This window comes from Phyllostomus hastatus, unplaced genomic scaffold (assembly GCF_019186645.2).
Source record: "Phyllostomus hastatus isolate PE091 unplaced genomic scaffold, TTU_PhHast_1.1 phas_contig_58, whole genome shotgun sequence".
Lineage (NCBI taxonomy): Eukaryota > Metazoa > Chordata > Mammalia > Chiroptera > Phyllostomidae > Phyllostomus > Phyllostomus hastatus.
In genome coordinates, this window is record NW_025333916.1 from 9,374,679 (window position 1) to 9,388,726 (window position 14,048).

General features: G+C 34.5%; 1 protein-coding gene across 6 annotated transcripts in view; it reads right to left on the reverse strand.

Annotated features, from left to right (window-relative positions):
* POLR3G (RNA polymerase III subunit G) overlaps nt 1–14,048 on the reverse strand; it is a 35,394-nt gene that overhangs the window by 7,838 nt on the left and 13,508 nt on the right. For 5 of the 6 annotated variants that reach the window (XM_045848026.1, XM_045848024.1, XM_045848023.1 and 2 more), the window contains exons 4-6: nt 11,534–11,590; nt 9,104–9,154; nt 4,627–4,709 (exon numbers count right to left, since the gene is read on the reverse strand). In XM_045848026.1, the coding sequence (XP_045703982.1) occupies nt 4,627–4,709; nt 9,104–9,154; nt 11,534–11,590 (191 nt within the window). The remainder of the gene's footprint in view (nt 1–4,626; nt 4,710–9,103; nt 9,155–11,533; nt 11,591–14,048) is intronic. The other variant, XM_045848022.1, reaches the window with a different exon arrangement.

Sequence of the window (14,048 nt, forward strand, 5' to 3'; positions counted from 1 at the left end):
ATGAAAAGATGCTCAGCATCAGTAGTCATCAAAGAGATGCAAATGAAAACCACAATGAGATACCACTTCACCTGGATCAGAATGGCCATTACAATAAAATCAACAAACAAGTGCTGGCAAGGTTGTGGAGAAAAGGGATCCCTCATGCCCTGTTCGTGGGATTGCAGACTGATGCAGCCACTATGGAAAACAGTATGGAATTTACTCAGAAAACTAAAAATGGAACTGCCTTTTGACCTGGCAATTCCATTGCTGGGATTATACCCTAATAATCCTGAAACACCAATTTGAAAGAACCTATGCACCCCAATGGTCATATCAGCATTATTTACAATAGCCAAGTGCTGGAAACAACCTAAGTGCCCATCAGTAAATGACTGGATCAAAAAACTATGGTACATTTATACAATGAAATACTATGCAACACAGAAAAAGAAGAAGCTGCTACCTTTCCCCACAGCATGGATGGGACTGGAGAACATTATGCTAAGTGAAATAAGTCAGGTGGCGAAAGACAAATACCATATGATCTCACCTATAAGTGGAACCTAATCAACAAAACAAACAAGCAATTAAAATATAACTAGAGACAGTGAAATAAAGAACTCACAGTAACCAGAGAGAAGAGGGAGGGGGACAATGGGGGGGGGGAGGGCAAGGGTTGTCAAAGAACATGTACAGCGGACCCACAGACAAAGCCAAAGGGGAAAGGATTCAGAGTGGGAGACTGGGGGGAAATGGAGACAACAGCACTTGAACAACAATAAAAAGGAAGAAAATGAAAGAAAAGCTTTTATTTCCGGGTGGTTCTACTTATCCATCCTGTTAAAATCACTATGCTACCATCTCATAACTTTAACACACAAATTTAACTTTAATATACCATAAATTTAACTTTAATATCATCTTCTTCTTATGACTATAAACAATTTTCTTCTATTTGACAAAAAAATTATGTTTTCATTACTGTCACTATTTATTCATTAAATTATTCTGTGCTTAATTTGCACAAGTGATAGGCTTTCACAAGCTTTCTAGGTGGTGGGTGCAGCAATAATTTCACATATTTATATTTATAATTAAGGCATAAGATCACTTTAGCTAAGATGTAAATATTCTTAAAGAGAAATCAGAACACTAACTCATAAATCCACAAATACTCTTTCCTATGATAAGGTATTTATTTGCTTAGTAGATTACATAGAGAGGTAAAACATATTTTACACATTTGGGACTGACTACAATTTGGCTACTCCTTTATTAGTTCTTAGATATTTATTTAAAAATTTTTTATTACATTCAAATTTTAATTTAACAAAGTCAAAGGCAATAGAAAGACTATATCAGATAAACTCAGTTTCTAATCAAAATTCAAAATCTACTGTCACTTTACCTGAAACAAAAACAAATAAGACCAAGATAATCATCTTCATACCGATCCACCTTGCCTTATGTAATGTATTACTACAATAGAAATGTGTACAAGCTTTCCAAATGTCATTCCTTTGGAAAACTGCAAGTAAACAAAATAGTATTTACAGATCTTTTGAAGTGTCTATAAATACACAGAGATAACTCTTTGCGCCATCTTTCCTCACCACCATAATGGTGCCCATGAATGCGCTGACTGATGCTCTCACATAATCAACAATACGAAAAAGAGAAGCAAACATCAGTTTCTTACTAGGCCGTGCTCCAAAGTCACTGTCTGGTTTCTAATGTGATGATGAAACATGTTTACATTGGCAATTTTGAAATTACCGATGACCAGAGAGCTGAGGAAGTTGTTGTGGACCTCACAGGCATGTTAAACAAGTATAGATTAATCAGGCCCAGATTTGACATGCAACTCAAAGATCAAGAAAATGGCAGAAGAGGCTGCTTCTGTTCTGTCAGTTTGGTTTCCTTGTATTGACAACCTCAGTGGGCATCACAGATCATGAAGAAGCAAGACGCAATCACACATGAGGGAAAATCCTGGAATTCTTTTTCTAGCTATGGTAAGACATACATATAAATAAAATGCCTCAATGGACATTAATATGTGGATTTTTTCTTTTCTATTTTAATGACCACAGTAAAAAGGCTTACAACCTGTTATGTATGGTTAAAAGGGAACTGGAGTGCTATATTTAACTGTACAAGATATACACTTTATTTGAAAATCATGCTATTAGCTATTATTTCATAATTAGCAATGGAATTATTTAAACTAGTTCTGTAAAAATATTTTTAAAATGTAAAATTCAGCCCTGGCTGGCATAGCTCAGTGGATTGAGCATGGGCTGCAAACCAAAGTGTCGCAGGTTCAATTCCCAGTCAGGGTACATGCCTGGGTTGCAGGCCATGACCCCCAGCAACCACATATTGATGTTTTTCTCTCGCTTTCTCCCTCCTTTCCCTCTCTAAAAATAAATAAATAAAATCTTTAAAAAAATGTAAAATTCATTCCATGCTTCATTTCCATTATTGTTACATCACATACCTTTAAATAAATAACCTCAACGTTATTTCTACTACATAGCCCTAAAGCAAACCCATAAAACATCCGAACTGGTTAACATAGCAGATTTACACAATTAAAAAAAAATCATCTAAGAGCTACACACATTGTCTTATTACTTCATTTCTTTTTGCATTAAGCTACTAGTTTTGATTCATCTACTTACTAGTCTTCATTTTCTCCTCTATGAGATTTAACTATTTAGCCCTACTACTTTACATATTTGTTTGAGGAGTAATGTGAATGTAATTCACATTATATAATGAGAAAACACTTTTAAAATGGTTAATTTTGGACAGGGTACATTTCTTTTAGTTTAAATACTGTATGGCCACCCTATTATAGTTCTCCTTATATGTCATGCAGAAATAGGAAGCTCAAATACTAGTTTACTGGTGTCTGGTGATTCACATGTTAATTATGAAATCTGAGTGTATGTCACTCCTCTATCCACAGGAATTTTATTATAGTAAAATTTGCAACCACTTTGCTGAAGAAATGAACAGTAAGAGTTATCTGCAAACTAATTTTGTTCTATTAAAACTGCTAACTCATTGGGATTTCTAGATTCAAAACTCCAGTCCTAACAATGTTTGTACTGCAAAAGGTGCTCAAATGCAAGGAATAAGGCAACACAACTTGTTCTGATGAGAAACCACATTCACAGGTCCAAATCAATCTTCCTTATAGCACATGTCAGCTTAGCAACTTCTTTCCAGGAAACTTTATGAACAGTCAGAATCTGTGTTCGGTCAATACAAGTTGGCTAGGTCCACAACCTCATCCATTACTGCACCACAGTTAAACCTGACAGTTAACACTATTCCTTCAACAAGTCTCTTGGCTTTATTTTCACACACATTATCTCTAGCTGAAGCACTGACCAAAATAAAATAACAAAAATACAAGTTTCTGTTACCATGCAGCTGGCCAACTTGGCTGGAGAAGTTAAAGTTTTAAAGTAAGAAAGGAATAATAATAGCTATCTCATCTGTAAGTAAAGAACAATAATATTCATCTCTCTCTGTTGGAATGAAGTCTTCAGGAGTATAAATAGTTCATCAAAGATCTTGGTAAATAATGTTTTCAGTAAGTGCTAGCTGCTATTATCATCATCATCATCATCATCATCATCAGTGCAAAGTAATACAAGCACATTGATAAAATTGGTATACCCCTCATGGAGAGTGACCTGTTAATATTTATCCATATTATACAATATATATATAACAACTGTCCCAACAAATCCACTTCTAGAAATCTACCCTACACATGTGAAAGACATACTCAACATGAATTTCTTGCAGCATTGTTTATAATAATGAAACACTACATGAACATAATGTCCATCAGTAGGGTACTGATTAAATAAATTATGGTTCATTTTTATAGTGTGGCCAAAAGAAAAAAAAAAGGAGGTAAGTCTATACAGACTGACATGGAACCATCTCCAAGATATTTTAAGAGATATATTGAAAATGCAAGAGTGTATAGGGTACCTTTTGTCCTTTTATGAAAAAGAGGAAAATTTCTATTTGCTATGAATAAAACATATCTGGATGGATATATAAGAAATTGGTAATGTTGGTTGTCTACAGGAGGGGAATGGAATGGGAGGATAAATTTTCAGTTAATTAAACTTTTGAAATTTTACATCTTTTGTTTTTAAAATATTAAAAAAAGATATAAAAATAAGTTCAACAAGTTATGGTCTTCCCTCAATAGAATCTTCTACACTTAACACGCAACAGAAGGAAAGCATTAAAAAAAGTATACATGCAACAATAGGAGAACTAAAAGGTTTTTAAAAGAAAACCATTGTGAGGTATGTAACTCATTTCTTTCCCATGCACAATTCAAATGCAAGGGGAAAAAAAGGACAGAGTGGAAAAGGAAGCAGGTGACAGAAGGTGAGGCAAGTTGACAGTGGAGCGGTAGAGGACAGGATGAAGCCCCCTATCTCCCAGCCAACAGTGATCAAACCTTTCCGATTATCTGTGCGCTGGGCTTGGATCTGGCAAACCCACGTTATTACAAAGTGAGAGAAGGTAGAAAGGCCAAAGAAGGCAAAAGGAGGTATGACAACTTTTCAGTTCACTCTTCCAGTTAGAAGAAAAACTTACCTCAATTTTTTTCAATACATCTGCAGTGTTAGTGAGTGAAGTGTCTTTGCTAGTATTGTCCACCTTTTGGGATTTTGAACCTGCTGAATTAAAACCATTGTTAACACATTTTTCCATAACAGTAATGGCATATTATATTTCTTTGCCTTGTAATATGCTGCTTACCGTAGTGGTATGTCATACCGGGCAGTCACATAATTTGTGGACTGAATTAATTTTCTTTTTTTAATCTATGTTATTTATTATGGTACTATACTTGCCCTATTTTTTTTCTCTCCTTTACTCCCCTCCACCCTGCATGCCCCCTCGCACCAGCATTCCCCCACCCTAGTTCATGTCCATGGGTTGTACATGTAAGTTCTTTGGCTTCCTCATTAAAGAATAAACAAAATAAATCAGCATGCCTCACCAAGATTCCATGATAAGTAAATGATAAACACTTAGTAGGATACTTTTTAAGACTGCAACCAGGTATCGTTTTACTAGCATTGAAAATCTGTACTAGCAATTAATGTCGTTCAGGTCAAAATTGCTAAAACATTACTTCTCACAGAATCAATACAGGACTAGTGAAAAACTCTCACAAATATATCATCTGCACTGGCCTCCTGTTCACTGATCAGTGTACTCTATTTTAACTATGGCAATTTTATGAAGTTTGGAAAATAAAAAACAAGTGCAGAATAAATATGCATTTGTCAACGGTTAAAGAGATGAGAAAGAGGCTATATTCAGTGGAACATAGCACTATATTTAGAATGATGATGGATATGTTCACTGTTTTAATCCTATGAATGAATCTGAAAACTCAAAGTAATATAAATAAAACATGTTAATAGCTTTGAGATAGTTACTTAAGCCATATAAAAATATTGCATTTTAGGTTATTCTGAAACTGCAGAGACTAGAAAATTATTTCACATATAGATCTTGCTAGTTACCAAAGCATTATCATATGCTATAAAATGGTCATTGTGATCAAAAAGTACTATAGTTCTTTCCCATAATCAAGCTATGTACATAGAAATTACTTGGTAATAGAAGAAAATAGGGCTTAGAAAGATGTAATTTTGTTAAAGATTAACATTTATCCTACAGAAGAAAAAATTTTAGATAATGGTGGATGACCAATTAACTAATGGAATTATAATTTACTGCCCCTGCATTATTCTAAATTGCCCCTGGGGGAGTCACCAAGCTCAGAACTCCCAAATGTATACATTAGTGAGGTTTTGCTCAAACAAAAGTAATGGTTAGATTTAATGACAAGTAACTTTCTTGGTCCTCCTTGTGGGCAAAGACTTTGATTTGAACCATAGCACATAAATATACAGTATCACAAATGAACAAGATCTCAATATATTGTAATACTGATGACAGATAACATTAGCTAAGAATGTAATTTACTCACATCATTAAGTCTTTTTCTCTAAGGATCTTTTATCAAATTATTTAAATTTCATAACACATAAGTATGTTAAATGGATATTAGAGAACATGGTCAGAGAAATACACTTATTAAAATTACTAATATCCTAGCCAAGAAATAAGTTGTATACTCAAGTCCATTCAGGATCTTTTGCTAATTATCATTGTGGTTTTATATAATGCCGAATCCTTATACGCATAACTGGGGGAGAAGTGTCAAGTTACCAAAATTTGTTAAAAGATTTGCTTAACCCCAAAGCATTAACGTGATTTGTTTTTCCATCTCTGGCCAAATATATGCTATTCTAGCAAATCACATTCAAGGAGCAGGAGGTCATGGGGACATCTAATTTGTAGTGAAGGCAGACAGAAGTTTGGGTAACCTGGGGAGCTACTACTCACAACTGGCATATGAAGTGGGGAGAGTCTTGTGGGACTGAGCCCTTCACCTGTAGGTTCTGTGCTAACACCAGTTAGTGTCCAAATTTAATTGAGTTATAAGGCTTCCAGCTTGTGTTGCAAAGAATTGACTGGTATGGGAAAAAACATACCACACACCTGGTGTCAGAAGTATTGTGAATGGTGGTAGTATGACAGTAAAGGAGAAAAACACAACAGGAGTGTGTTTTTCCCACAGATTGTTATCCAAAATATACCAAGAACCCTTAAAATTCAACAATAAAAACACAAAAAACCCAATTAAAAAAATGAGCCAAAGACCTTAACAGACATCTTGCCAAACAAGACATGCAAATGGAAAGTAAGCATATAAAAAGATGTTCCACATCATATGTCATCAGGGAAATGAAAGTTAAAATAAGATAACAGCCAAAATCTAGAACACTGAACATACTAAATGCTGGCAAGGATGTGGAGCAACAGAAACTCATTCACTGCTGGTGGGAATGTAAAATGGTACAGCTGCTTTGAAAGAAAGTTCAGAGGTTTCTTATAAAACTAAACATGCTTTTACCATGCAATCCAGCAATCATACTCCTTGGTACTTATTCAAAGGAGCTGAAAACTTATGTCCACCCCAAAACGGATATTTTTAGGAATTTTGTTCATAATGGCCTAAACTTGGAAACAACCAGGATGCCCTTCAGTACATGAATGGATAAATAAACTATAGTACAACTAGACAATGAAACATTACTCAACACTATAAGGAAATGAGCTATCAGCCATGAAAAGTCACGGAGGAAACTTAACTGCATATTACTAAATGAAAGAAGTCAATATGAAAGGTTATATAATGTACGTTTCCAACTATATGATATTCTCAAAAAGGCAAAACTACGGAATCAGTAAAAAGATCACATGTTGTCAGGAGTTAGGAGGAGGAAGGGATGAACAGGCAAAGCACAGAGGATCTTTAGGGCATTGAAACTGCTCCGTATGATACTATATTGGTGAATACATGTCATTATACATTTGTCCAAACCCACAGCATGTAAAACACCAAGAAAGAACACAATGCTAAACTATGTACTTTGGGTGATAATGATGTGTCAATGTATGTTCATCAATTGTTACAAAAGTACCACTCTAGGGGCAGATATTGGCAATTGGAAGGCTATGCACATATGGGGGGGTAGAGAATATGTGGGTATTCTGTATTTTCTTATTTTTCCTGTGAACCTAAAATTACTCTAAAAAATAAGGTCTATTAAAAAATATAAGTAAGGCCTAGAAAAAAAGGGGTGTATGGTCAGAATTACTAATCCAGTTGTTCTTAACTTCTCTGGCTACTTCCCTTTGTCTCTCTTCATTCTTTTTAGCAAAATTCTCTGAAGACTCATCTATACTAGCTGTCACCATTTCTTAAACTCTCATTCCAGTGTTTTAACCCTTTCCAATCTGTTGAATTCCACCTCTACATATCTTTTAAAAAGCCCTCACTAAAGCCAGCAATGATCAACATGTCAAAAACTAATTCATATTTCCCATCTTCACCTCAGGGACCTCTTTGTAGCATTGTTTAATGCTCTTTAACATTGTTGACCGCCTCCTGAAACACTTTTCATTTTTCAATTACTCTTCTGAAACTCCACTCTTTTCTGTTTCTCTTCCTCCTCCTCTCTTTCCATCACCTTTCTTTGTTGATTCAATTTCCTCTATCAGCCATGAAATTTTGGTATTCCTCCAAGCTCAGGACTAAGTCTTCAAGTGCTTTAATTTCACTCTAGACAATCTCATTTTTTTCAGAGTCTCAATTATAGTATCTATTCTGATGACTAACTACCATCTCCATTTTGAGGTTCATCTCCCTGTATCCTATGACATATTCAGCTTTGTTATTTGTATATCTCAAAAAAAAAAAAAATCAAGAACAACTTAGAATCCTAAATACCATCTTTGAATTAAACTTACAATTTTTCCCTCTCAAATCTGATTTCTCCAAAATCCGTCCCCTAACCTCGTCTTAGTAAACTCCTATTTCATTCTTTAATCTGGAGTCCAATTCCATCTCCTCCAAGAACTTTTCCCTGACCTACCAATGAGAACAGTGGGTTTTTATTTAATGTTGTTACTACCTTTGACTGTAAGCTCCATTAGGACAAGGATTGCTCTTATGTTGCTCACTGTTCTGTTCCTCATAGTAGTGTCTGGCAATAATAGATGCTCAACCATTATTTACTCAGTGGAATTATGAAAGTGCAATACAGCAGAAACTTTCACTTTAATATTTTACATAAAATATCAAGTTCTGTTCTACCAGTCCCCAAATTTTATCAGCTCCAAATGTTTCAATTAAAAACTAAACATAAGGCAATATAACCATTTTGAAATTTTCAAATATGCAAATAAAATTCTCTATATAATTGAAGTTTTCCTAGCACATCAAAATTCCATAGTTAAAGAAAATACACAAAAATAAAAACAAATAAATCAACAAAAAGAGCTATAGCAAAATAATCAAAATGCCAAAAATATTTTAAGAAAAAGCATTCATAATACTAAGCTAGGTTCAGGTTGATACTTCCATATTAGATAGAATTTAAGCAATAACCCTTTCCTACCTGGATTATTATATTAGTCAATATACCTTTTTTGTACTTTTTCTTTGGCATCATCTCTCGTGGGAGTCTCCTCCAATCTGTATGTACAAAAGAAGAAATATAAAATTGTAATTTCTTCTACAATTAGTGGTAGTAGATGTACCCTATTAAAAATATAACTAGCTCAAGCACTGAAAATAAAAATTTTAATATCTGATTATACAGATTTAGCCTGGAAATTAAAATATAACAAAATAATATTTTATACTATCAACAAAAAGTAGTCATTAAAATAGCTCTGAGCTATCTTTTAGAATGGAAGGGCAAATAAAGTGCTTCCTAGATAAGGTAAAGTAAAGGAGTTCCTCAACACCAAGCCCCTATTATATGAAATGTTAAAGGGACTTATTTAAGAAAAAGAAGATAAAAAATATGAACAGTAAAATGGTAACAAATTCACAACTACCAACAACTGAACCTAAAAAAAACAAAAACAAAAAGAAAGCAAACATCTAGAACAGGAACAGAATCACAGAAATGAAGATCACACAGAGGGTTGTCAGTGGGGAGGAAGAGTGGGGAGAATGAGGGAACCGGTACAGGGAATAATAAGTATAAGCAGTAGGTACAAAAGAGACAGGAGGAGGTTAAGAAGAGTATAGGAAATGGAGAAGCCAAAGAACCATGGACATGACTAAGGGGGAGAATGCTGGGGGCGGAGGGGTGGTGCAAGGTGGAGGGGAATAAAGGAGAGAAAAAAATGGGACAACTATAATAGCATAATCAATAAAGTATACTTAAGTAAAATAGCTTTGAAATAGTGCTATAAAACTTCTGCATATTCTTTTAATAGCTATTTATAAATACAGTAGTTATACAGTCAATTTGAATAACAAATTTTCATAACAAGAAAAATGTAGAAAAATATTTTTTCTACATGAAACATTTTGAGTATGAATGGACATGAAAAGCTATTCATGATATATTGTTGAATAGAAAATGTTTTTCAAATATTTCAAATAATATATATAGAATCCCATTTAGAAATAAACCTAGCATATAAATATTTATACATAGTGGGACAAAAAGTTAAGTTTACAGTTTTGAGTACATGAAAGAGTTTATTGTTATATTATTATTTATTAATTATGGTATTTATTGTCCATATAAACAACTATAAACCTACTTTTGTCCCATCCTGTACATATATATTTATGCAGTGAAAGCTGTAGGTTGGAAACAAAATATTAATTTTGTGGGTGTTAGGAATACAGCTATTTTTCTCGAGTATTATTTATTTATCATTTGACTACTCTGTATAACTTTTCTGTAGTTGATATATATTTCTTATATAATAAAGAATTTTTTTCAAAAGTTAAAACAGGTGACCACAATGTCAACACATGCAAAATTAAATAAATATATTACCTAAAAACTTTAAAATTAAAAATACGGATGAAAAAATATTGCCTGCTAATAAAAAAATAATACCTCAGTGTATTTTGTAGAAAACATCTACATCTCAAACTATTTTATCTGAATTAATAAATTTGAATGTATTTGTTTTTATAAACAACTCATAGATGATCATGAGAAGTATGTGATGAATAACAAAAATCATTTAGAAGATGAGTATTTATGAAGTAGAAGAAATCAGAGATCTAAGAGAGTGTTTCCAGGGGACCCAACACTACCAATGTTCAATCAACACCGAAAAGAAAAAGCACTATAACCCATGAAAGCAACAATGCTGAAAATGCCATTTATGCTTTTTACATAAAGGCAATTTGTATAAAACACCAAGGACAGAGATGTTAAAGGAAAGTAGTTAAAATGAGGAGACCTAGGTTCTACTAGCACTATCTAAGCTGTCCTGACAGGTCACTTTATTTCAACGCAACTTTGTTTTTCCTCTGCAAAATAAATGAGCTGGGTGAGATCTTTCCAGCCCCTTCCACTTTCTCGATATCCAACACAAATTTGTGAATATTGGGGGACAGAGGCGGGGAAGCTTTTAGGTATAGTTCTTTTGAAAAGGAATCCTCACAACTAAACTAAAAATAGTCTATGTCTCCTTGAAAGAAAGATTCATGAACTTCAAAATCTTTAACACTAGATTTGTGTTTTTTTCTTCAAAAGCTATAGAATCACTCAGAAGCACAGAACTGCGTACTATTGGTACTACAGACTGAAACTGTGATTTTGGCAAATGAAAATGGAAAACCCAAATGGGTCTGGCAAGTCCTAGTTTATCTTTTTTTTGAGTGTTTTAAGAACTTCCCCCCCAAATACTTCAACTCTACCTTCTTACAGTATAAACATCTTTTCATCTTAGTTTTCATGATATATATATTACTAATTAACTGCAGAAAAACAGGCTCTATTTTGCTACAGAGAAATAGAAAATGTGTCCTAAAAATATAGAGTAGGAAGAAGCCTTTAAATATCATTCTAACATTTTTAGCTTTATAATTTACCTGGTATCCACTCTTCCTTGTACACCTTCATATATCTTTTACTATACCTTTCAATATCTAGGGGAAAAAAAGTGTTCATTAGAAAAATCAAGAATAAACGTGAATTTAAGCCATTCCTTTAAAATAATTGCAAATACCAAATACCTTTTACTTCACATTCAGGGAACTTCCTGCATTTATTTGTTCATAATGTATTCCTGAACACAAACTGAAGAGTTCAATGAGTGTTAGGTTAAGAAAAGTGGCAAGAAGGAGCTGCATATGAATGGTTGGGGGTGAGCAGAAACCTGAAGCCTAATTTCAGTTCTTAGAGTAGGACAACCTGACATCTCTGAGGGCACTCACAAAAGAGCCAAAAGCCACTGACATGAAAGGGCAAGGAGTCTACTCAGCATCTTCTGTTTTCTTCTGCTAACACTGGCCTCCAGCTCCCAATCTTTAAACCTTGTGTAACTGGAATGTACAATATTAAGTACCTCAGTGGGGAGGGAGGGCTGTTTGTGCTCCTCTAGCACTTTATACACACATTCAGTTAGGCTTCTTAATAAGCTACTTTTCGCAACCCATTGAGGCAAGGAGTGGGGAAAAAGGTAGTAGCAAGTGAGGTTGGACTTGACGGAGCCATGCAGGAGCATGCAAGCCTTCCACGCCAACCACTGAGAACTCGGCTGTGACCCTCTAAGCTTGCTAAAAATGGAAGAGCCACAACTGTCTCCTGCGTCTGCTTTGCCCACAACCACAAGAAACTCCTTTGAGGAGGGCCCAAGCACCACCATAATGCAGTAAAATGAAACCATGGTTCATCAGAAAAAATGGTTTTGGAGTAGAGCCATGAAAAAGGGAAAGTAATACAAAGATGAAAATATAAAAATCCAGACCCAAATATATACTGATTTTTCTTCTATGTTAAGAAAACACTTCCAGCCCTAACCAGCATGGTTCAGTTGGTTGGGCATCCTCCCGCAAAGCTAAAGGTCACTGGTTCGATCCCCAGTCAGGGCACATGCCTAGGTTGTGAATTTAGTCCCCAGTCAGGGTGCATTGGAGAGGCAACCGATTGATGTTTCTCTCTCACATTGATATTTGTCTTCCATCCTCTCTCCCTCCCTCCCTCCCCCTCTCTCTAAAAATAAAAAAATACAATCTTTAGAAAAAAATGCTTCCAAATAATACTAAGACTATGGTGTCAAAGATAACTAAAGGCAACCAAAGCGGAGCAACTCAACAGACCAGGCTTTTCTAGGTATTTAACTGTTTGACTTTAATCTTGCTCTCAAGTTCTTCATCTGTAAAGAAGTTAGCACAAATGAGGGATTCCCAGTATTTGCATTTTATAATTTTCTCCAAAACGGATTCCATATTTTGAAAAAAAATTGACCCAAAATATACTAAGGAAAGTAGTTATTACCATTTATTATCTGGGTCTAATGAACCAGTTTTTATATTTTTAAGTTATTTTCAAATAATGTACTGAGTATGAGGTACTGAAACTCATCTACTGGAATCCAATTAAAAACAGGCATATATGGTGAAAGACAAATACCATATGATCTTGCCTGTAAGTGGAACCTAATCAACAAAACAAGTAAGCAAAATACAACCACAAACACTGAAATAAAGAACAAACTGAATAAAGTAAACAGAGGGGAGGAAGGAGAGGAATAACAGGGGAAGAAGGGGAAGGGTCATCAAGGAACATGTATGAAGGACAGATGGACAAAGACAATGGGGGTGAAGGATTGAGGGCGTGAGGTGTGGGTGGGTGGGGCAGGGAAAAGTGTTGGCTGGAAAATCTTGGCAACTGTACTTGAAGAACAATTAAAAAAATATTGTACCACTACAATGAAATGTAGGAACTTAAAAAAAAAACAGGCATATAATTTAAATAGATATTTCTCTAGTGAAGAGATACATGGACAAAAAACACATGATAAGATGGTGAACATCATTAGTCATTAGAGAAATGCAAATCAATACCACAGTAACTAATGTACCACTTTATACCTACGGGGATGGCTAAAATCAAAAAGACAGTAATAACTGTTGGCTATGTTGTGAAGAAATTGGAACTCTCATACATGGTTGGTAATGTAAAAATGTGCAAAACCTTGTATAACAGTATGAAATTTTCTCAAAATGTTAAATATAGTGTTACCATATGACCCTAGATATATGCCCAATAAAAATGACTTATGTCCACACAAAAATGTATACACGAATGTTCATAGCAGCATTACTCATAATAGCCCCAAACTGGAATTGACCCTGCTGTCTGCCAACTGATGAATAGGTAGACAAAATGTGGTATATGCATAAAACAGATTAGTATTCAGCCAGAAAAAAGAAATAAAGCATTGATATACGCTATAACATGGACAAACCCTGAAAACATTCTAAGTGAAAGAAGCCAGTCACAAAAGGACACATATGATTCAATTTATATGAAATATCCAGAACAAATTATTAGAAATAAAGCAGATTAGTGGATGCCATGGGCTGGGGGGAGGGGGCATGG